At 48.2% G+C, this 20,303-nt stretch overlaps 2 protein-coding genes across 3 annotated transcripts; one reads left to right on the plus strand and one right to left on the minus strand.

Annotated features, from left to right (window-relative positions):
* Window positions 1-5,979: 5,979 nt before the first annotated feature.
* PREB (prolactin regulatory element binding) lies at window positions 5,980-11,035 on the plus strand. Of its 2 annotated transcripts, none has more exons than XM_027850391.1 (9): window positions 5,980-6,282; window positions 6,988-7,180; window positions 7,403-7,629; window positions 7,852-7,932; window positions 8,041-8,165; window positions 8,405-8,578; window positions 8,711-8,783; window positions 9,017-9,176; window positions 10,684-11,035. In XM_027850391.1, the coding sequence occupies exons 1-9, from the start codon at window positions 6,148-6,150 to the stop codon at window positions 11,022-11,024; spliced, it is 1,509 nt and encodes a 502-aa protein (XP_027706192.1). In that variant the 5' UTR covers window positions 5,980-6,147; the 3' UTR covers window positions 11,025-11,035. The 2 variants fall into 2 exon arrangements, with proteins under 2 accessions (XP_027706192.1, XP_027706193.1); XM_027850392.1 differs by lacking the exon at window positions 10,684-11,035 and adding an exon at window positions 9,348-10,020 and having other exon boundaries at window positions 5,982-6,282.
* A 212-nt stretch (window positions 11,036-11,247) lies between these two features.
* On the minus strand, window positions 11,248-19,056 carry ABHD1 (abhydrolase domain containing 1). The gene is made up of 9 exons (XM_027850394.1): window positions 18,988-19,056; window positions 18,471-18,624; window positions 13,702-13,862; window positions 12,898-13,080; window positions 12,593-12,638; window positions 12,267-12,379; window positions 11,782-11,955; window positions 11,537-11,585; window positions 11,248-11,448 (listed from the first exon to the last, which is right to left on the minus strand). The coding sequence occupies exons 2-9, from the start codon at window positions 18,582-18,584 to the stop codon at window positions 11,257-11,259; spliced, it is 1,032 nt and encodes a 343-aa protein (XP_027706195.1). The 5' UTR covers window positions 18,585-18,624; window positions 18,988-19,056; the 3' UTR covers window positions 11,248-11,256.
* Between the last annotated feature and the right edge of the window lie 1,247 nt (window positions 19,057-20,303).

Genomic DNA, 20,303 nt, shown 5'->3' on the forward strand with positions numbered 1-20,303 from the left:
GAGACCCCATCCAGGTAAGGACCGTCAGTACTAGGTCACTCTCCATTCCTTCTTTTTGGCACCATGGTACCACAGCTCTCTAACAATCCCTCCTTTGTTTCTTGCTCCTAGGTTTTCTACCCAAGCACTCCTACCTTATCCACCCATATATACCCTATCACCAAGTTTCTGAACTAGATCTGTGTCTGTCCTTACAGCTCCCGTAATCCCAAAGGTAGCTAGGAGGCCCAAACTCGTGGATTTGGGGACGTCTTGGTAAGCAGCGGCTAGTACTCATACATATATAGGTCGGGATGCGGGGGGGGGGGGGATAAAACTCAAGGAAACCACAAATAAAACTGGGAATGTCAAGAGAACAACACTTGTCCTATGAAGAGGAGGAAGAAAAGTAGATATGGAGGTGCAAATTTGAAGATCTCTGGGCACTGTCTATGTCTTTTTGGCAGGTCCCAACAGATGAATTGTCCTTATCGTCGGTGGCACTCTATTCAGAAAATCCCTGCTACCTCTCATATCCTAAGTGACAGCTCTGAATCTCAAGTTTCTATACCCCTTTATCAAAGGCCAAAGTTAAAGAGAGAGACACAACACCGACCTAAGCTTGGCCTTCTGGGGGGGGCACAGCCCACGCCCCCCCAAGAACCTCTACACATTTCTACACATTGCTACACGTTGGGAGCAGTCCCCCTCTCTCTAGCCTGGCACCTGCTTCCATCACCAGCTCCCATTTTGCTCCAAGTCCAACCCTCCCTCCCTGTGACTGCACCACTACAGAGCCCTGACACCCTACCACGACAGAGCCCTGTGACTCCAACACTACTGAGCCCTGAAGCCTATAATCGCCTGGAGCAAAACATTGCACACCATCAACTGCACCAGCAAGTCTACAGTCAGCCACACCAGTCTTATTCCACTGTGATCCCATCACCCGTGGTTTCTTTGCACCCACCTCCTCCTGAAACCAAGGAGATGGTGCCCAGGCACAACGGCCAACTGGTACTACAGATTTCTCTGTCCCCACAGTCACAGCCTGGTATTGAGTTCCTCTTGGACCCCAGCCCCTGGCCCAGCTCAGCTGCCCAACCTCAACTTCACCCTAAAAGCTATCCCCTTACATATTGCCAGGTTCCCCCCAAACGCCACCTACCCCAAGCACTGCCCTCTCCCTATATTCATTCACAGCCCCCTGACTATACTCCTCCATTAAAAGGAAATCTATCCTCCTCTTCTGGTGGCCTCCAGGGCTACCAAAGGAGAAGAGAAAGGCTTCGGCAGCTTTGTAGTAGTGCGACAGCCCCCAGAATTGGGGGGGGATGCATGCCATGTGGGACTGGGCTCGGGGAGCAGGGGGGACCTGCAGCTCTGGCCCGGGACCTGGTGATGCTTCTTGGTCCCCGCCGCATTGCCAGGGATCTGCGGTTACTGCTACTGCAGCGCCTGTGGCAGGGTCGTGCTGGACCCGCTCCAGCCGTGGAGTATCCTATATGTTTGGTGTGCCGCAAACCAAGAGGGCCCTCCTGCCCAGCCCCCAGCCACTGGCCTGGACCCCAGCTTCTTGCCTTCCCACAACTGCTGCCCTCCAGGCAAGGGCTGGAGCTGGGGTCTGGGCAGCTCCGCGTCGGCATCGGCTTTGGCTTGCGCCTGCAACGGGATCAGGCCCAAGCTTTGGAACTGCTGCCCAAGAAAGAAATCGAGGAGCTGGAGTATGTGGTAGAGGCCCAGTGCCCCAAAGAAGAAAGCTTCTCAGCCCCAGAGCCTCAATTCCCACCTTGCATCCCCTGCCCAGAGTCTCCACATCTGCTGGTCCCAGACCCTGGTCCTGCTTTCCCAAAGCCCAGCCCTTTCCCTCCAGGCCATGTGCCCACATACCCAGAGGCCCCCACCCACACTTCATCTCCAAGCAAGAACCTGGGTGCATCTGCCTAGGAACAGCCCGGGCCCCATTCCCTTTATTCAGGCCCAGACCCCAAAGTACTGGGAGCCCAAGGGACACCCTGAAGGGATGGCTGGGTGGAGTCCATGTCTACTCTCCATCCCGGAATCCTGGGAGTCCTTTATGGAGTCTGCTGTCCCCAGGCTAAAAATGGCCAAAGGGTGCTATAGAGTCTCCCTAACACCACCAGCACTTGGCCCTCATTCTGTAGTCCACAATAAAGAGGATGCTACAGAACTGTGTGTGCATGCGTGAATGTATCATTATGAGCAGCATTAGCATAAGCACTCCCTGTCCCTTTCCTCTCCACACACCTCATGAAGCAGAACTCCCAGTCTCTCCCAATTCTCAGCACCTTACTCATTCTCTCCAATCAAAAGTACAAGTCTCAGATACAGATGAGGAACCGAAGCAAGGGAATACAGAGGAGTCTTTCAATGACACTATGAGAATTAGGTAAGGTAGTATGATACAGTGGAAGGAGGGTTGAACTTGATATCAGAAGACATAGGTCCATATCTTCCACATTCATTAGCTGTGTGACTCAGCAATTCAATAAACTTCTTGGTTTTAACTGCCCCTATCTACCTCTTATAGTTGTTACGAGGAAAGTGCTCTGCAAACCTCAAAGAGCTATATAAATGTGAGTTATTCTGGGTAGGAGTAATTCTATCCTGAAGCTTACCTTTCCAAAGGACACTAGGTTATACATGATATAGTAGAAAGTAATTAGACTTGCAAGTCAGTCAGGAGAAACCGGGGTTCTAACACAATGGTACAGAAGTTCTGGCTGTGGAATCAGATCTTGGTTCTGCCCTTCCTACCTGTACGACCTGGAGCAATTCACTTAACTTCTCTGGAGCTTGGTTTCGTCATCTGTAAAATGAAAAGACTAGATCAGATGACCTATGTCATAGGTCCTATGAGGTCCCTTCTAGTTTTAAATCTGTGATACTCTAACCTCATCTGTGATATTTAACAGCTGTGTAATCCTGAGCAAGACCCTTAACCTGTGTGACCCCCAATTTCCTCATCTACACAATGGGGATAACAGAATCATAGACTCTCAGAATTGGAAAGGACTTAAAAGACCATTTAATGCAATTTGCACCCAAATCCTCTCTGCAGTATCCCTGACAAGTTATCATCAGGACTCTGCTGGAAGAGCTCTAGTGAGAGAGAACCCATTATCAAGGCAGCCTCTTTTAGATAGCTCTAATTGTTAGCATAATTCAAACTGTTAGGAGGTAACGAAGTGGTTAGAGTGCTGGGCCTGGAGTCAGGACCCGGGTTCAAATCTGATATCACTTATTAGCTATGGGACCCTGGGTAAATCACTGTAAGTAAGGTGGATTTTTGTGTGTGTAAGGAGGATTATTATTCCTTTTTAGATAATAGTTCCAGGATCCTAGAAAATATTTCCCACGAATTATGGTTGAAAACAACTTCTACTGTGCAGTCGCAGTGAGATATAGGGGTAACATAATATGATATTTACTATGCATGCACTGTGCTAGGTCATGATGATATTGCTAAAGTTAACCTGTGGGCTTAATGCTGGCAACATGCCTTCATTGTCCATTGCCCTATAAAGCAAGTAGGCACTGGTCAGTAAGTGGGGAACCCATTTTGGGATTTGGATAATGCATAGAGGAATGCATGTACCTACCTTGATTGGACCAACCAACCCCAATTGAGGTTTAGGGGAATGAGATAGGAGTTATGTCCCTACTTTGTATATTCTCGCCCACTCCTTCGAGAAGTGTGATTAGGGAATGCTGTTGGAGTTAGTGCTCTCATTATCAGCAACCTTACTGGACGACTAGACTAGAATAAAGTAAGCTTAACCTCTCCAAAGCTGTCTGACCAGATCAAAAGTGAACCTGTGCTAGAACACCTATTAGTGTTAGGAGCCCTCCTGTGTTCTCTTGCCCAACAACCGGTGTTACCTGTGTGTTTACCTGTGAAATAGTCATTTAACCCTTTTTGCTTCAGTTTCTTCATTTGTAAAATGAGCTGGAGAAGGAAATGGCAAACCACTCCATTATCTTTACCAAAAAAACAGAACAAAACTAAAAACAAAAAAAGGGCCACGAAGGGTCAAGCACAACTGAAAACAACTAAACAACTTTTGAAAGTTTTTCCAGATATCCAACCTAAATCTGCCTCTTGGCAACTTAACAAATCTAATCACTTCCCAATGACAGCCCTTTAAATACTTGAAAATAACTATCATGTCCACATTAAGTCTTCTCTAGGCAAAACATCCCTAAGTGCTTCAATTTCTCCTCTTATAGCAGGATTTTGCAGTCTACTTGGTCACCTTTCTTTGGACACTCAATAGCTGATTAATATTTTTCCTGAAATGTGGCTTTTGGAACTGAATGCCAACCAAACACCACCTGTGGTTTAACCAAGGCAGAATATAGTAGAATTTATTACCTCCCCCATTTAATAAAACTTGTACTACTTACCTTCCAGAGTTGCTGAGAAGAAAGCACTTTGTAAACATCAAAACATTAAACATATGTGTGTATGTGTATAGCTGTAACAGGGAACCAAATGACTATCCCAAGAATCTACCTGGCTTTGAATTAAAAGAATAATAATACTATAACAACCCTCTCCCCTCCCTGCTATACTGAACTTCACTCCCCACCCTCCTCCCCACTTTTTTCAAGCCAGTCAGGATTTATTGAATGACCTCATACACTACAAAAAAAGTTTACTTAGAATAAAAAGTCCCTCCACCAGTTGTGGCAGCAAGAAAATATCAAGTAACAAATGGTATAAAATACAACAAAACAGATAGCTATGGAAACACTGGCAACATGTTTTCTTACTCTCCAGATTCTCAGCCTTCAGGTAGCAGTTACTAGTCCTGGAGCTCCTGGAGGGGTAACTATACTAGAGCCACCATAGTGAGTGCTTAATTGTTGTTTGTCCTTAGTTTTCAAAGAGGACCAATGACATCACAAGTGATATCTTGACTTTGGGGTGAATTAGATTTAAGTGAGGCAGAGTTGCACAAAGTCATCAGCCTCACTCTCTCTTTCAGAGTCATGAAGTCCATTGGCAGGGCAAAAGTCAAGCCTACCATTGATGGCCAGGGATGCGGTGGTGTCTTTCTTCTGACCAACCTCTCAGTGCTTCACAGTACCTGCTTGGCAGCCTCCAAGGCCATTGGAACAAATTGTTCTCATCTGCCCATTCCTCTGAGGAAAGTCTTCACATGCTTGGCACAGACACACACCCCCAACTCACCAACAGGTTTGTGGCCTGTCAGTTATCCTCAACCTGGTTTAGCCCCTCTGCCACGACGGTTTGGCTGGTAGTGGTTGCCACTTGGAATGCTATAGCTTCTTGGAGCCACTGCTTAATGTTTACGGAATGAATGAACGAACCAGACTGAAGGATGGATGTAAATGAGGATGTCACCTCTGTGTCCTCCTCTTCCTCACTTCTGCAGACAAGACTACCTGGGTTGGAATGCTGGGTCCACACTGGCTTTGTGCTTACTCAGATCACTTAACTTCACTTTCCTTATCTGTAAAACGCGGATGATGTTAAGATACCTCTTTCTGAGGCTTGTTTAGAGGAACAAATGAGATTAAGGTATATTTAGGTGCTCTGCAAACTTTAGAGATACGTAAATGTCAGCAAATATGGAGGGAAATATCAGTAACTCATGCAGAAGTCACACTCCTTCCGCCCCACTCCCACCTTCTCTTGGTGGGGTGGCTCACTCAATCTCAGAGAGGCACGCTACTGAGTCTTCTCGCGAGAATTCGCGCCTCCAATCCCGTGGCCTCTGCACTGAATCTGTACCGGATCCGTATACATCGTTACTCTTCCAGGGATGTAAAGGAGACTTCCGGTACCTTGCACAGAAATGGCGGGACTTCGCAGGCGTACAGAGGAGCCTCAGACCTTGGTGCCCCTGCCCACGTGACCTGAATCTCGGCGAACGGTGGCCAGACTGTGCTGACGTGTACTGTCATCCTGCGCCTGCGCATGAAAGACCGTGGCATGGGCGCGCTTGCGCAATGCAGGCGTCTGTAGCCTGGGGTCGCTGGGCGGTGGGAAGGGGAAGGTGTTTTGGGGCCCGGTCGGAGCCGGGCGTGGAGCAGAGGCGTAGCGGAGACGACTAGGGTGCGCTGAGCGAGCGAGTGGGCACCGGGCATGACCCTGCTGTGAACCGCGAAGGGTGGAAGATGGGACGGCGCCGGGCGCCGGAGCTGTACCGGGCGCCATTCCCGCTGTACGCGCTGCGAGTCGAACCCAGCACCGGCCTCCTCATCACCGCGGGCGGGGGCGGCGCCGCCAAGACTGGCATCAAGAATGGAGTGGTGAGCCCCCGGCCCGGCGAGAAGGGGACCCCGGGGTCCATCACCCCCAGCGCCCCAACCCGGGACCACCATCCCCTGTCCCACTTATCACAGGCTTTCTCTCTTCGGGTCGCCCTGGGGCCCTTCTCCCACCCACCTTCTGGTGACCTTTGTGTCCCTCGTGTTTTAGAGGCCCCTCACTAGTGCTCCCCCCACTAGTGTCTAGTATAACGTTCCTAGTATAACCCCTGGCCCCTAAGACCGATCGACTGTTCACCCTGTGTTGCTCAAATCTGTCACTTCTTCCTTCCCTCTCCTTGTCTGTTTCCTTCCCTGTGCCACTGATGTGTCCCTGCCCCATTGGTGGCTTAGCTGGGTTCAAAGCAGAATGTCTGCCATCCCTGCTGTGGTTTTTCACTGTCTTTGCAAGCAAAACTAAAGCTTCTCCACTTCTTCACACCAGTAAGGGAAATGTACAAGGCCAGGTTAAAGTTTCCTTTCTGATGTTTTAAGAGACCAGAACTTCTTCAGGGAATTTCCAGCTTTTAACCCTGGACTCAGGTGAAGGAGATAGCCTACCTCAGAGAGGTTTACCAGGAAGTGGGGTTTCCAGGGATTGTCCTTGAAAATGAGTCCTTATGAGTCCTAGGAGACTTAAAACACCTTGCCCCCTGAGGCTGCCCTGGGCATGGGCTGAGCAGACCTCACCTTGTTCTATTTCCACAGCACTTTTTGCAACTGGAACAGATTGGTGGAGCTTTGAGTGCCTCTTTGCTGCATTCCCATGACACAGTGACTAGGGCCACCATGAACCTTGCCCTAGCAGGCAATATTCTTGCTGCGGGGCAGGATGCTAGCTGTCAGCTCCTTCAGTTCAAACCTCAAGAGCACGAGACCAGTGACAAGCAAGACAATGCAGGTGAGAAGCCTCATCTCAAACTCCTATCAGGAGAGGAACTAATGAATCTCCCTTTCAACTTTTCTCCCGCTCCACCTACTTCCACCCTGGACCCTCTGACGAGAAACAGATAATCACTACAAAGCTACACCACCACACGCCTCCCATGATGTATTGTAGAAGTTGCAGAGAAGAGCCAAGTGGAACTACTGAGCAATCTAGAACCACAGTTTGTGATTGCAGGTTCCCAGGAGCAGGGCCCGAGGCAAAGGAAGGGGGCAGGAGCCGCGGCTGAAACACAAGAAGCTGGGGCGTCAATTCAGGGAGAGGGGGTGGAGCTGAATGTGGAGAACTTGCAGTCTGTGCAGACAGACTTTGGCTCTGACCCACTGCAGAAGACTGTGTGCTTCAATCATGATAATACCTTGCTTGCCACTGGGGGCACTGATGGCTTTGTTCGTGTTTGGCAGGTACGGGTTTCTGGGAATAGGCAAGTGTGGGATTGGGGTGAGACCTAAGTTGTAAGAGAATTTGGAATGGTTCTTGGGTGAATTTGATGGTTAAATCCTGAGATAGTCTGTGAGAGTCAAGCACTGAGTGGGAAGAGAAAGTTGGCTTAGTGGGCACTGAAATTAGAGTGAATTGGCCACTGGCAGTGGTCCAGAGTTTTATATTTGTGATTTTGGCTGCAGGTGCCTAGCCTTGAAAAGGTTTTGGAGTTCAAAGCTCATGACGGGGAGATTGAAGACCTGACTTTGGGCCCTGATGACAAGGTGAGGCTATTGGAAAGGAAACAGTGAAAAAGATTAGAAGTTCAATTTGTGCGGTAAGTATGTCTCATTAATGACCCTTCCCTGTCCTTTTTTCTGTTTCTTCATCAGATGGTGACAGCAGGCTGGGATTTTAAGGCCTGTGTGTGGCAAAGGGACCAGCTGGTGACAGGGTTGCGCTGGGATGAAAACTTGCCTCCTTTACCTGACACACCTTATCGCTATCAAGCTTGCAGGTGTGAGGGCTTAAGAGGGAGGGTGAATGGAGGAGAATTCTTCATAAAGGGAGGGGAAGACCCAAGAGGAGTGGGGTAGGGATTAGTTCTACCTACGAGCCCCCAAAAAACACAGATGGGGAGAGTTGGGTTGGGAATTACCATTGGTCCCTGAAAATAGCACTTCTAAATCCATTGAGAATAGAAGAGGATAAGAGGAACTCTGTGGGGATCTGAATAGCACCACCCCTGGCCCCCAGGTTTGGGTGGGTGCCAGACCAGCCTGCTGGGCTGCGGCTCTTCACAGTGCAGATTCCCCACAAGCGCCTGCGCCGGCCACCACCCTGCTACCTCACAGCCTGGGATGGCCATAATTTCCTGCCCCTTCGGACCCAGCCTTGTGGTAACGAGGTCATTTCCTGCCTCAGTGTCAGGTATGAACTGATAATAGGGTTGGTAGATATTGAAATTGACAGCCGGGGGTGGGGTCCTGAATCAAGAGCAGATTTGAAGGGGTGAAGATCTCTGCAATTACCATGGGATTGATGAAAGTTATGCTTTTGCAGTGAATCAGGCACCTTCTTAGGCCTAGGCACCGTCACTGGCTCTGTCGCTATCTACATCTCTTTTTCCCTCCAGGTAAGTGGGTAGGGTGGGATTGTAAATGGGGTAGCATGAATGTCAGGAGGGAGGTCCAGAAGAATGGAAGTGGGAGTGGGGTGTTTGTACCCATCTGTCTCTTGTCTATGGGAGAGGACAGCCCTGCACATGGAGGGAAAGACCTGTTGGTCCAGCACATGTGTTTGCCTGTGGAATGGGGCTAAGCTGTATTTGTGACCTTCGTGATTGAAGTTGTGTCCTCCTCTCTCCAGCGTCTCTACTATCTTCGGGAGGCTCACGGCATCGTCGTGACAGATGTGGCCTTCATGCCAGAGCAGGGGCGTGGCCGAGAGCTTCTGGGGGCTCATGAAGCAGCATTGTTCTCTGTGGCCGTGGACAGTCGGTGCCAATTGCATCTGTTGCCCATTCGGCGTGAGTTTGGGGGAGGTGGTGATGGGAAGAACTGGAAGCAGAAATGGAAAGGGAGGGAGTGGTGAAGTATAGTGTCATTTCTTGGAAGCAGCACCATTTTCTCAGCGTATGCTCTTTGCCCCAAATACTTTGTTTGAGTGCTCTGTGCCTATACTCTGGACTTTCTCCTAGGGAGTGTCCCTGTGTGGTTGTTGCTGCTGCTGTGTGCTGGGCTCATCATTTTGGCCATCCTGCTGCTTCAGACTGCCTTCCCAGGCTTTCTTTAGCCTTACTTGTTTCCTGGGGGATCAGGACCCTGAACACTGAAAAGACCAGAGCCAGTCAAGGCCTAGGGCACCACTATTTCCACTGAGACTGGAGCTGAAGCTGCCCCATGAAAATGAGGAATATGATAGTGGCCCCCACCCTACCTAAAGGCTGAATGCTGCCAAACCCTGGCTCTTGGCACAGGGTTCTTCTCATTTCATCTAAGACAACAATTTCTGAGGTACCACTCGTTGCTCCTTCTAAGAGCAGAGCTGAAACTGTTCCTGAGAGGACTGAAAATGTGACAGCTGTCCCCACCTCACCTAGAGTCTGGATGCTGCACAGCCCCGGCCAGCCAGGGGCCAGACAGCCCTTTCCCCTCAACACTGTGAAGATGACTGAAGCCTTGGTGGCTATACTACCCCCACTTTGTTGGAAGGGCTCAACTCTCTCTTGCTGCTTGGTGATGAATTGAGCACATCTCATCCCTCCTCTTCTATGCAGCTCTTGTTCTTTTACCACTGAGATTAAATCAGTGTTCCAGTCCTTAACAACTGTTATGGGACTTGGAGGTTTCACCAAAAAATTAGCAGACTCATAATGCCTCAACAATAGGTTTTTTTATTATGTCGAATTTTCATTCACATAAGGGGAGGCTTAAGGCTGAAAATGAAACAAGCAGGAGTTTGGGGGAACGGGCAGCAGGGAAAGGAAATAACCAGGTCTGTCTCCAGGACCTCGAGTGTGTGCTGAGCAGACCACAGTAGGAAGAGGAAGAGGGTAGGGAAGGGGGTCAGCAGTCTTCTTTTGGAAAGGCTGCCGTTCATCAGCACAGGCAGCCCTCCTAGTTATTATGTGGGGGATGTCATCGCCTTCATACTAGGGCAACTCTGAAGCCAAAGTCTCAGGTTTTATCAGAAGGGACATGTTCTCACCCCAGCCAATCTCCTATAGCACTGGCCATTACCTAGCATCTCTCTGCCTATGTGAACAAAGCCTGGCCCAGCCAAATAGTTAATAGAAACAAGAGATGTGGAAGTTTACAGAACATGGTAGGAAGGGGGAGAAAGCCTTCCTGGTGTCCAGAGCAGGAGACAGACACACTTGGCCCACAGCTAGCCAGCCTGAGAATGGCTGCAGTAAGTTTGAGCCATCCCTAGGCATAAGGGGAGGAGAAGGGACCTCACTGAGTCAGACAGGTAAAAGTTAAGATTTAATAAATGAGAGGAGGCTGAGCTGAGGTCTGTGGCTCTTCTCCTAGGAGTCTGTCAGCCCCTGGCTTTCCTTGGAAGGCGGGGCTTCGCTGAGAGCCTGCAGTTCCCCTGCATGCTGGAAGACAGCGACAGCATACTGGTGAAAGAGGCGGCTCATGTAACAGTACCACAATGGGACCAGCCCCTCCAGGAAGGCGATGTGGCCACCCCGGGATGTAATCAGCAGTGCAACATGTGGCAAGTGTGTAGCAGCCTGCAGTGGGAAAGCTGGGGGTGGAGGGAGGAGGAGAGGGAAGGGAGAGCTCAGTCAGGAGCCAAAGACTTTATGGAGGCTCTTTACCCCCACTACCTAAGCTGGGCCCTAGGGCCAATTTTCCCTAGGATTTGAAGAATAATAGCTAACGTATCACACTATCAAGTCTGCAGATCACCTTGCCAACCTCATTTGAGCCTCACAACAGTGCTGTGAGATATAGGTGCTATTGTTATTCCCATTTTACAGATGAAAAATGAACTTAAGAGAGGTTGTGGCTTGTCCAGGATCGAGCTGTAGAGAAGGGTCTGAGGCGAGGTTTTAATCCCAGTTTTTCTGACTCTTCAGCACTATCCCATGCTACCTCTCAATGCTGAGGATGAAGAGACTCACCTTGAGGTGGGGAAAATGGGTCATCTGCTGCATTGAGACAGAGCACAGGGACACGGATTGCATCCACCTTGGCCCCAGGGCTTGCTGAATGGTAGTAGGTGTCACAGTCTTTATAGCCAAAGGCCAGTGTGGTGTAGCGCTCATCAAACTGGCGGATTGTACGGGCCTGACAGGGACAGAAGCAAGCTTAGCCATGACAGGCATGGAGACCGTTGCTAAAGGACTGGGGCAAAGGTGGAGGGTTGGTTCTCTACCTTAAGCACATAGTCCACATCCAGTTTCTCCTCGATCACCTTCCTATGTCTGTAGTAGAGTGTGTGTGTCAGGGGAGCAGTCTCAGCTCTAGTCTCCAGTAATCTTTCCCTAATTCCAGCCTGACCAGTTATCCCTCTTCCACACTGGCTACCACCCTGGCCTGCTTTTATTTTTTCAGCAGCAAAAGGCACAGTTGTACTCAACTGAAACTTCCTCCCTTTTCCCCACCCTGTCACCGCCCTACCGTCCCACAAATTTGCAGAGTGTGGTTGTGAGGTACTGGTTGAAGAGAAGTGCATTGAGTGGTGTCTCCAGAGAGCGGGTGGTTTCAAAGGAGTCCCAGCATGGAGACAGGGTCAGTGCTGCCACCACCCCTGCTTCATTACCTGTCTGTGCTAGGTGGTTCAGCACCAGGACCCTGCAAGAGATTGGAATCAGAACCATAAAGAGAGAGGGGGAAAGGGAGGTTTAGACTCTGGTGTTATTAAGAGATGGTAATCACTAAAAGAAGAGATAGAAAAGGTAACCAGCTAGGAAGCAGTCGTTTAGGGAAAGGAGGAGGAACAATTATCTGAGAGTTGGGCCTATTCAGGAAGATCATGGTCTGTAAGGAAGCAGGGCCAGAGTCCTATTAGAGGTATGAGTGAAAGAAGGGACAGAAATTCTGCGAAGGAAGGACTGCAATCTCTTTTCTCTTAGGTCAGCTCTAATAACTCAGTTGACTCTTACCCTCCTAGTGAGATTCCTACAGCCAGCAGTGGGGACTGTGGATACTGGTGTTTTATGTGATTCACAACTGTCTCCAGGTCCTCTGTGTTATCAGCGCAAAAAGCCCTGTGGGTCTGAGGACAAATAGTGTCACATGGAGATAGTAATGAACAGAAAAGGGCTGGGCTCCAGGAGTTGGGGTAGCTCAGTGGGGCAAAGTGGAAGATGGGAGTGATGCAGATAGGTACAGGGTCTGTAGGGAAACAAGGCCAAAGGCTACAAGACTGCAGGGGACAATGGGGTCAGAAGGGTGAGAACTTAATGCTAGAAAGGGGTATGGAACTCACCAGCAGTTCTTCCCCACGGCAGCCCCGGTTATTAAACACGACGGCCCTATAGCATAAACAGGCACATCTCAGCCGGATCTGCCCTAGAAGGCTTTTATCTTTTGGGGTGTCTTGCACAGAGATCCCAGTCATGAGGGACCCAAGTCTAGAATCCACAGAATTCTCACCACCTCCCAGTAGTAGGTCTCTTCCTGTATCTGTTTTCAGAGAAGGCTGCTCTTCCCTCTGCACATTCCTCCCTGCATCTGTTTCTCCATCCTGGACTATTCAGGCACCTGCCAGCCACCCACAATTACCATTCTTACCTGTAGCCATCTAGAGTGGCCTGGTGTGCTAGGCGAAGGATATAGGTCTCCTGACTGCTGCCTGTGATGCCTGGGAGCAGTAACACAGTGGGCCGGTTGACAGGGTCAGGGTATTGGCTATTCTCAGGTTCTTTGGCCCAGTCTAGCAGCAGCTGTCCCCCATCAGGTGTCTGGAGCACCTCACTGTGGAAGGGTGTATACAGAAGTATATCTAGGGATTTCTAGACCTTTGTTCCAAGAATTCTGTTAATACTCCAGCTCTTAACCCATGTGACATAACTCTCCTTCCCTACCTCAGAATCCCAAGGCAAAGTTAGTAAAAATGACTAACCTTAGTGTCGTTTATTTAATGGCTTAGGGGGTAGGGGAAGACATAATAACTAGATAGAGGTGTAGGATTTGCTGGCTGGCTATGCCAGCAAAACTCCCAAGTATGGCAGGGACCATATTTAAAATGTAATTGGGAAATGTTCAACAAAATAAATAAAAATACAACAATATTAACTTGTGGTTTTCTAAGTCAATATGCTGTTGCAGGGGTCTCTGTTTGAATTGGGCACCACTGACCTACAAGAACCATCCAGTGCCCAAAGAGAGGTTTTGTCTATAATCATAGAATGAGAAAGTGGAATAGTGGCAAGAGGGCAAGCCTAAGGGCCGACTTGTGGTATTTGTAGTGTAGTGGCACCTTTTGTGCTTGAGTTCTACCCAGGGTGTATAGGCTCGAGAGGATGGGATGGGGTCAGATAGCTAAACAGGGCTCCCCCTTTTCTAGTCTTCCTCTAATCCCTCAGATCTTCTCACCTGTGGTAGGAGACAGGGGGCCGAGACTGCACAAAGACTCGGAGGATAGTTTGAAGCCTCCCTTCAAAACACCAGGGCGTAGGGTAGAATGTTTCCATAATGATAGGGCAGTGCTGCTTCAGGAAGGCCTGGAACTGGGGCCCAGCCACCAGCCGAGGCTTCTGTAACCACAGAACAGTCTTATCTCATTCTCACCTCTAGTCTTGGCCCACCGCTGCTTCCCACGATAAGGCTAGTGTAGCACCAGACTCTAGTGGAGAACTAACCAGATGAATGGCTCCTTATCCATCCCCAGGGGTTAGTCTGCTCTGAGCCTTGATCCATAAATGTGGTCTTGACCAAGGTGGACCTGTATGGGTGAGGGGATCTTCTCTGGTTTAATGGTAGCTCCCGTACACCCCCAATCTGAAAAATTGCTAGGAGCCCAAATCACTTGTAGAGTGACAGGGCAAGCCTAACCAAAAACAGATTCTTCCATCTTTCCTAGAATGTGTAAACCCCAGGGCTGATCCCAGCATAGTCCCAGGGGCTTCTTTGCTCAGGGATGACCCAGCACAACATTGCGTTGGACTAGAACAGACATTCAAGTGATTGTTAATCAGCACCAGCATCCCAATGGCTGACTACCAGTATGGTCCAAGATTTCATGGAACAGAAATAGACCCATATTCACTTCGAAGTTAATTACAAGGTTTGTGGACAGCATACAAACCACTGGTGGAACGCTTGCTCATGGAAAAGTGTACAAGAAGATGTGCTTCCACCTCACCAGCACCATTGAGCCCCCAGCTTGACCTGGTTCTGGGAAATGAACCCACACATGTGACAGGAACCCAGATGGTCAGCTCTGTTCAAGTTCCAGACTGGTTCTATGTGGCCTAAGGCAGTTAAAAGCATTGTGGGTTTTAGGTGGACAGCTGATATTTGTATAGCATTTAAAGTTTACAGAGCATTATTTACATTTTGTCCATTTGGGCCTTATAGCAATTCTATGACATGTAGATACTGTTATTATCTCCATTTTACAATTCAAACCAAAGCCAAGAGAGATTATGATTTGCCCAGAGACACAAAAAAGTGTCTGAGATGGGATTTGAACCCTAGTCTTCCTAACTCTCAATCTAAGCACTCTTTCCACTTGGCTGTACTCACTACTTGTCAAAGGGACTGAAGCCTCTTAATGATGAACTAACCTAGGGTAAGCAGAATCATGAACGGTCATGAACGGGTCAGATAAGCATAAACAGTAGATGTTAGTAGAATTCCTTTAGGGTTGGGTTGTACTCAGGAAGTCATCCTAGCTGTTTGTCCCATCCCTTCCCACCATATCCCACAAATACTCAAATGGATCCTTTATCACATGGATGTATAGATTGCCTTCAGTGGTGCAGATTGTAACCCATCATTCCTACTCATCTTGTCGAACTTTTGTCCATGTCTTCCCATAAGTTTTCCCAGGGGATCTGCCCTGTGCACTGGAGGCCTTCCTCTGTTTCTCCTGACAATAAGAGGTGTGCCAGTGGAGTACATAAGTTAGCAGTTATCCTTTGCTCTTCACCTGACTAGCCTATCTTCTTTAATGACATCTCTTCTTCTTTGTGGTTCCTCATTTACTGTGTTGTAGCTTGTTCACATCTACCATGTCTTTCCATTGCCCTGAGTGGTACTCATTTATGACTCTTTGGAAGCTATAGTGTTTCATGACTTGCACCCATACAACACCACTAGTAGATATTGGTAGAAGATGGGGCTTGCTTTCAAGGAGAACCTAAGGGGTCATTAAAGGGACTTAGTAGTTTCCTGAAGACTGACCATCCCTTTCCTCCTAATTAATTCTAGGTTCACTCACCTCATTGTTCATTTGCATTGCCTGAGAGAGAGAGAGAGAGACACACACACACACACACACACACACACACAAACGTTCTATAGGTTGTCCATCTAACAGTATGCCATAATTTGGTCAACAGGCGTTCATTATCACCTTTGTTTTTCCATGTGGTTAGTTAAGCCAAACATTTTTATTTTTATTTATGCCCTTTTTTTATACCACATTTATTTCTGAATATTGAGCCTTCCCTTGAAACAAAGATTTAGCAAAACCCCATAGCAACAAAACCAATTGATACATCGATCAACCATGTTTGATAACACATGCAACATTTTACATCCATACTCCATCTCTCCAAGAAAAAAAGAGATTAGTCTTGGGGTGAGGAAACCTTCGGCTTCCAGGCCACATGTGGTCCTCTAGGTCCTCAAGTGTGGCTCTTTGACTGAATCCAAACTTCACGGAACAAATCCCCTTAAGAAAAGGATTTGTTCTGTAAAATTTGGACTCAGTCAAAAGGCTGCCCCCAAGGACCTAGAAGGCCACACATGACCTTGAGGCCACAGGTTCCCCACCCCTGGATTAGGCCAAAATTTTGAGTGACTATGAATCAACTTCGTTACTTGAGTTGCATCATCACCACCTCTTCTGTGACGAGGTAGCTGGTCTAATCAGTCCCCATCAGGTTGGATCTCCCAAACTGCTATGGTACTCACTTCAGTTAAATTTACAAACATCTGCCAGATCTCTCCCACCTTTCTATGTTTTACTTCAGTTACAAGCCTGTAATGCACACGCTTTGTTGATTGAGTGCTCTTTGACTGCGTTTCTCTGTTCATTTTCTCTTCTTGGACCTTGGAAGAAGATGTCTTTCTCAAGGTCTTTGCATCTATCTGTAGCTGTCAGGCTGGTCATAAGAGGTGCAGTAGGAAGGATAGGAAGTTGACAGCCAAGATGACTGAAAACATAGTTCTCAGCTCTTCCCCCATGTTGCCCTATATATTCCCCATAGCAGCAAGTGAAGACTAAGGTCTGAGCCAATCAGAGAGCATGCGGATGGAGAAGAAAGCCAAAATGCTTTAGGCTCAGAAACATCCATCCCAGTTTTGGTGCAGGAAATCATAGAACACAAATAATTTTCTCTTAGACCACTGCAGTAGGCAAAAAGGCAGGATTAGAGGGTAGGGAGATCATACTGCTTTAATGGCCATTGAGATCTGCCAAGCTCCTTAAGCTTGAAGCTATCTGAAACTTTCATATTACTTTGCAAGGAACCACAAAGGTCTGGCACATAATAGGTGCTTAATTAACGATTGTTGATTGATTATACTAGAGTGCCAATAAGGTAATGGGTGTGATTCCTGTGTAGACTATGAGCTTCATCCTAGCTAAGTGTTTCATGGCCATATTGTATGCTGTGGATCACAAGGAGGTGAGAGTGGACTTGGACAGTACAAGTCCATTACTGCTACTCAGAAAAACAACTCAAGTATATATCCTATGGTGTTGCATAATATTGATAAGATATTTATTGCTAAGCACTTTACGTACATTATTTCATTTCATCTTCATGATAACCGTATGAGGTAAGTATATATTATTATTTCAATCTTACACATGAGGACACCGAGGCTCAGACTGACATGCTCATGCTAAGTGTTTGACATTCAAACTCAGATCTTGCCAGATTCTGAGTCCAGTGCTCTTTCTATAACACCATACTGCCTCTTTAACACTAGTTTACTAACATAGATTGGAAAATTTCCCTTATATTAACCACAATTTGAAGATTTGGTGTTTCAAGACCCATAAAATGTGTCAGGAATCTCTATACTCCTGGTTATAAACAGAGGAAAAAAGGTTTAGAGAGGAACCATTCTTGCTAATGTTTGTGATCAGAATAAATGGAACTTGCTTCAAAAGAAGGAGCTTAGAACAACTTCCCAAAGGACAGAGGTGAAATTAGGGTTGTTTTTTATTTTGCTGGTGGGGGTGTGGTGTGGTACTGTGGGATTGTTAAAAGTATCCCGGTAGACCTAGCTTCTTGGAACAAAGAAGTTTAATGAAAATTGAAGAGGAAATACAACTTTGAATTTTGATTAACATCTTGAAAATACTATATTTTATTTGCTTTTTTAAGCCAAATTAAAATGTTGGTTTATAAAATCATCAGCCTCCTGACTTGATTTTCCCACTATTTAGATGATCGGAGGTCCTGGTCAGAGGGGGAAAGAGCAAGAGCCAGGCATAGCTACTGAGTCAGCCCCTAAGCTGGTTGTGGCAGTTCTGTGAGCATTCAAATAAGGTGGAATTCCCTTATTCCACTTCTAAACTGGGTGAGGTGGCACTAATAGTAGCCAATTTTGGAGTTGAGCAAGTGAACTAGCCACAGGCTTCTGAAGGCCTGGCCCTTTCATCCAGTGGAACTAATGAGCAATTTGCCCAGCCAAGATGGGAAGAGAAAAATATAGAGTGATGGCAGTTTGCTGATTCCTAGGACCTCAGTTACTCCTTCTGCCCGGCCGGGGTACTTCCCTTTTTGCCCTAACATACCTGAATGGCTAAAGCTATTGCACAGAGACCTTAACTTCCTTCCCACCATTTTTCTGTCTACAAGCAAAGGGTGCCTGAGAGCCAGGTGCTTAGCCCAAAGCTATGGCCAAAATGAAAGGTAACCTGCAAACACTTTCTTAAGGGATTCAAGTGATTCCGAGGCAAATGGGGCAGGGATCCCGTCAGTTACAATCCCCGTGTGACAGATGGGGAAACCCTAGCCATTGCTGGCTTTAGAGTCACTCAGAATCCCTGGGGAACAATTAAGGCAAGGGACTCCAAACACTTTTGCAACGTACCCCACAACCAGGCTGTACGTTACTCGATGACATCCCTGACCCTGCTCCCAGCCCAAGCAGCCCAGAGTCCCCGGCAGCGCACCCACCTGGGGCACACATGCCCAGTAGTAGCCCAGGTAGAAGGCGGCGCTAAGGCCCAAGACGAAAGGGATGAGCTCGCTCCAGAAGCCCGCCTGCGGTCCCGGATCTGCGGTCAGCATCGTCAGCCCGAGGCCCGCTTCTAGCTGCTCAGCTCCCGCTCTAAGGGCGAGTGTTCAACTTTGAAGGGAAACCACGCCCCGTCCCCCCAACACTGGGCCCCACCCTGTGCACACGATTGGAGGGTCGGGGCCCCGCCCTCGATGGTCCTCTCTGGGCCCCTCCCCTACAGGAGCCCCAGCTGGTGGACCCAAGAGCAGTGGGGTAGAGAGAGTGGGAGGGGAAGGACCTCGAAAAAGCCGAAGAAACTGAGGCCCTGAGGGGGTCAGGCTGCCCGAGGGCACGCAGGGATTGAGTGTCAGAGCCGGACCCCAGAGCCCCCAGGAACCTTATACTCGGAACTCTACACCTGGCCGGGCTCTGAAGCCTGGGCATCCGAACAAAGGCAGCTGGGATGCATTTTACCATGGGATCTAGGCACACAGCACAACGTCCTCATCCCTTGTCTCTTTTCTTCCTTCTCTTTTTTCTCTCCAGTTCTCATTTCTCTCCTTCTCTTTCGAAATTAGGAAGGATTCCCCCTCCCCCACAGGCAGTGCCACAACTCGCAACTGTCACATGATCGAGCTGTTACACAACATCACACCTAGCACTCACAAACAAGGGCAGTGATCACACAGTTATATCTGATACATCCTAGTCTTTCTCACATACATAGAAGCTGTGGCACACAACAGTATACACCCAAAACACACCCCTCCTCTTCTCTTCCTTTCATTCCTTCTTTCTCTTGTTCCTCCTTCCCTCTCTCTTCCTCCTCCCCTCCCTCCCTTCTTCCTTCATTTCTTTCTTCCCTCTTTCTTTTCCTTCCTAGGTCCTTCCTTTCTTCCTCCCTCCCTCCTTTCTTCTTCCTTCTTTCTCCCTTCCCTTCTTCCTTCACTTCTTCCTCCTTCTCTCTCTCTTCCATCCCTCCCTTTTTCCTTCCCTCCTTCCTCCCTCCTTTCTTTCCTTCCTTCTCCCTCCTTCCTTCCTTTCTTCCTTCCCCCTCCCTCATTTCCTTCCTTTCTCTCTCCTTCCTCCTTTCCTCCCTACTGTTTTTCTTTCTTCCTTTCCTCCTCCCTCCATCCCTACTCTCTCCCTCCCCTGCTCTCCCTTCTTCTTTCCTTCATTCCTCTCTCCCTCATTCCCTGCCTTCCAACCTCCTTTCTTCCTCTTACTCCTTCCTTTCTTCCTTCCTTTTCTGCTCCCTCCCTCCTTCTTTCTTTTCTCCCTTCCTCCTTTCTTCCCTTCCTCTCTCCTTTCTTTCCTTCCTCCCTCCTTCCTCCCTCTCTTCTTCCCTCCCTCCTCCTTTCTTTTCTCCCTCCCTTTCTCATTTCTTCTCCCTCCTTTCTTCCCTCCCTCATTTTCTTCCTATCTTATCTTTTTTTCCTTCCTCTCTCTATCTCTCTCTCACACACTCATCACTCCCATACAGAGGCAGCAACTGCACACACAACAGTCACATAGTCACAAGGCCAATGCAACATCCTCCAAAGTCTGTCTCTGTCAAGTAAACACAGAAGCAGTGGCTGCACCTCCAACACATCTCCCACTGTCTTTCTATCTGTCTGTCTCTCTCTCCTTCCCCCCCTCACAGAAGCAGTGACACACAGTAGTGATCTGTATACACAGCCAATACAATATCCTCTGATGTCTCTGTCTCTCCATCCATGTTACACATGAGAGTGTCATGATTATACAGTCAAAACAACATGCTTTCCCTACACACACAGTGACAAACA

This window comes from Vombatus ursinus, unplaced genomic scaffold (assembly GCF_900497805.2).
Source record: "Vombatus ursinus unplaced genomic scaffold, bare-nosed wombat genome assembly UNPS02009062.1, whole genome shotgun sequence".
Taxonomy (NCBI): Eukaryota; Metazoa; Chordata; class Mammalia; order Diprotodontia; family Vombatidae; genus Vombatus; species Vombatus ursinus.

Bases quoted from the DNA above. Each gene is read 5' to 3' on its own strand.
- ABHD1 (XM_027850394.1), bottom strand. From the start codon at position 18,584: ATGCTGACCGCAGATCCGGGACCGCAGGCGGGCTTCTGGAGCGAGCTC. The intron at 13,863-18,470 runs GTGGGTGCGCTG...CTGTGGTTACAG, and splicing joins ACTGGGCATGTGTGCCCCAG to AAGCCTCGGCTGGTGGCTGG. The intron at 13,081-13,701 runs GTGAGAAGATCT...ACCCTTCCACAG, and splicing joins CCCCCTGTCTCCTACCACAG to TGAGGTGCTCCAGACACCTG.
- PREB (XM_027850391.1), top strand. From the start codon at position 6,148: ATGGGACGGCGCCGGGCGCCGGAGCTGTACCGGGCGCCATTCCCGCTG. The intron at 7,181-7,402 runs GTGAGAAGCCTC...TTGTGATTGCAG, and splicing joins TGACAAGCAAGACAATGCAG to GTTCCCAGGAGCAGGGCCCG. The intron at 8,166-8,404 runs GTGTGAGGGCTT...CCTGGCCCCCAG, and splicing joins TATCGCTATCAAGCTTGCAG to GTTTGGGTGGGTGCCAGACC.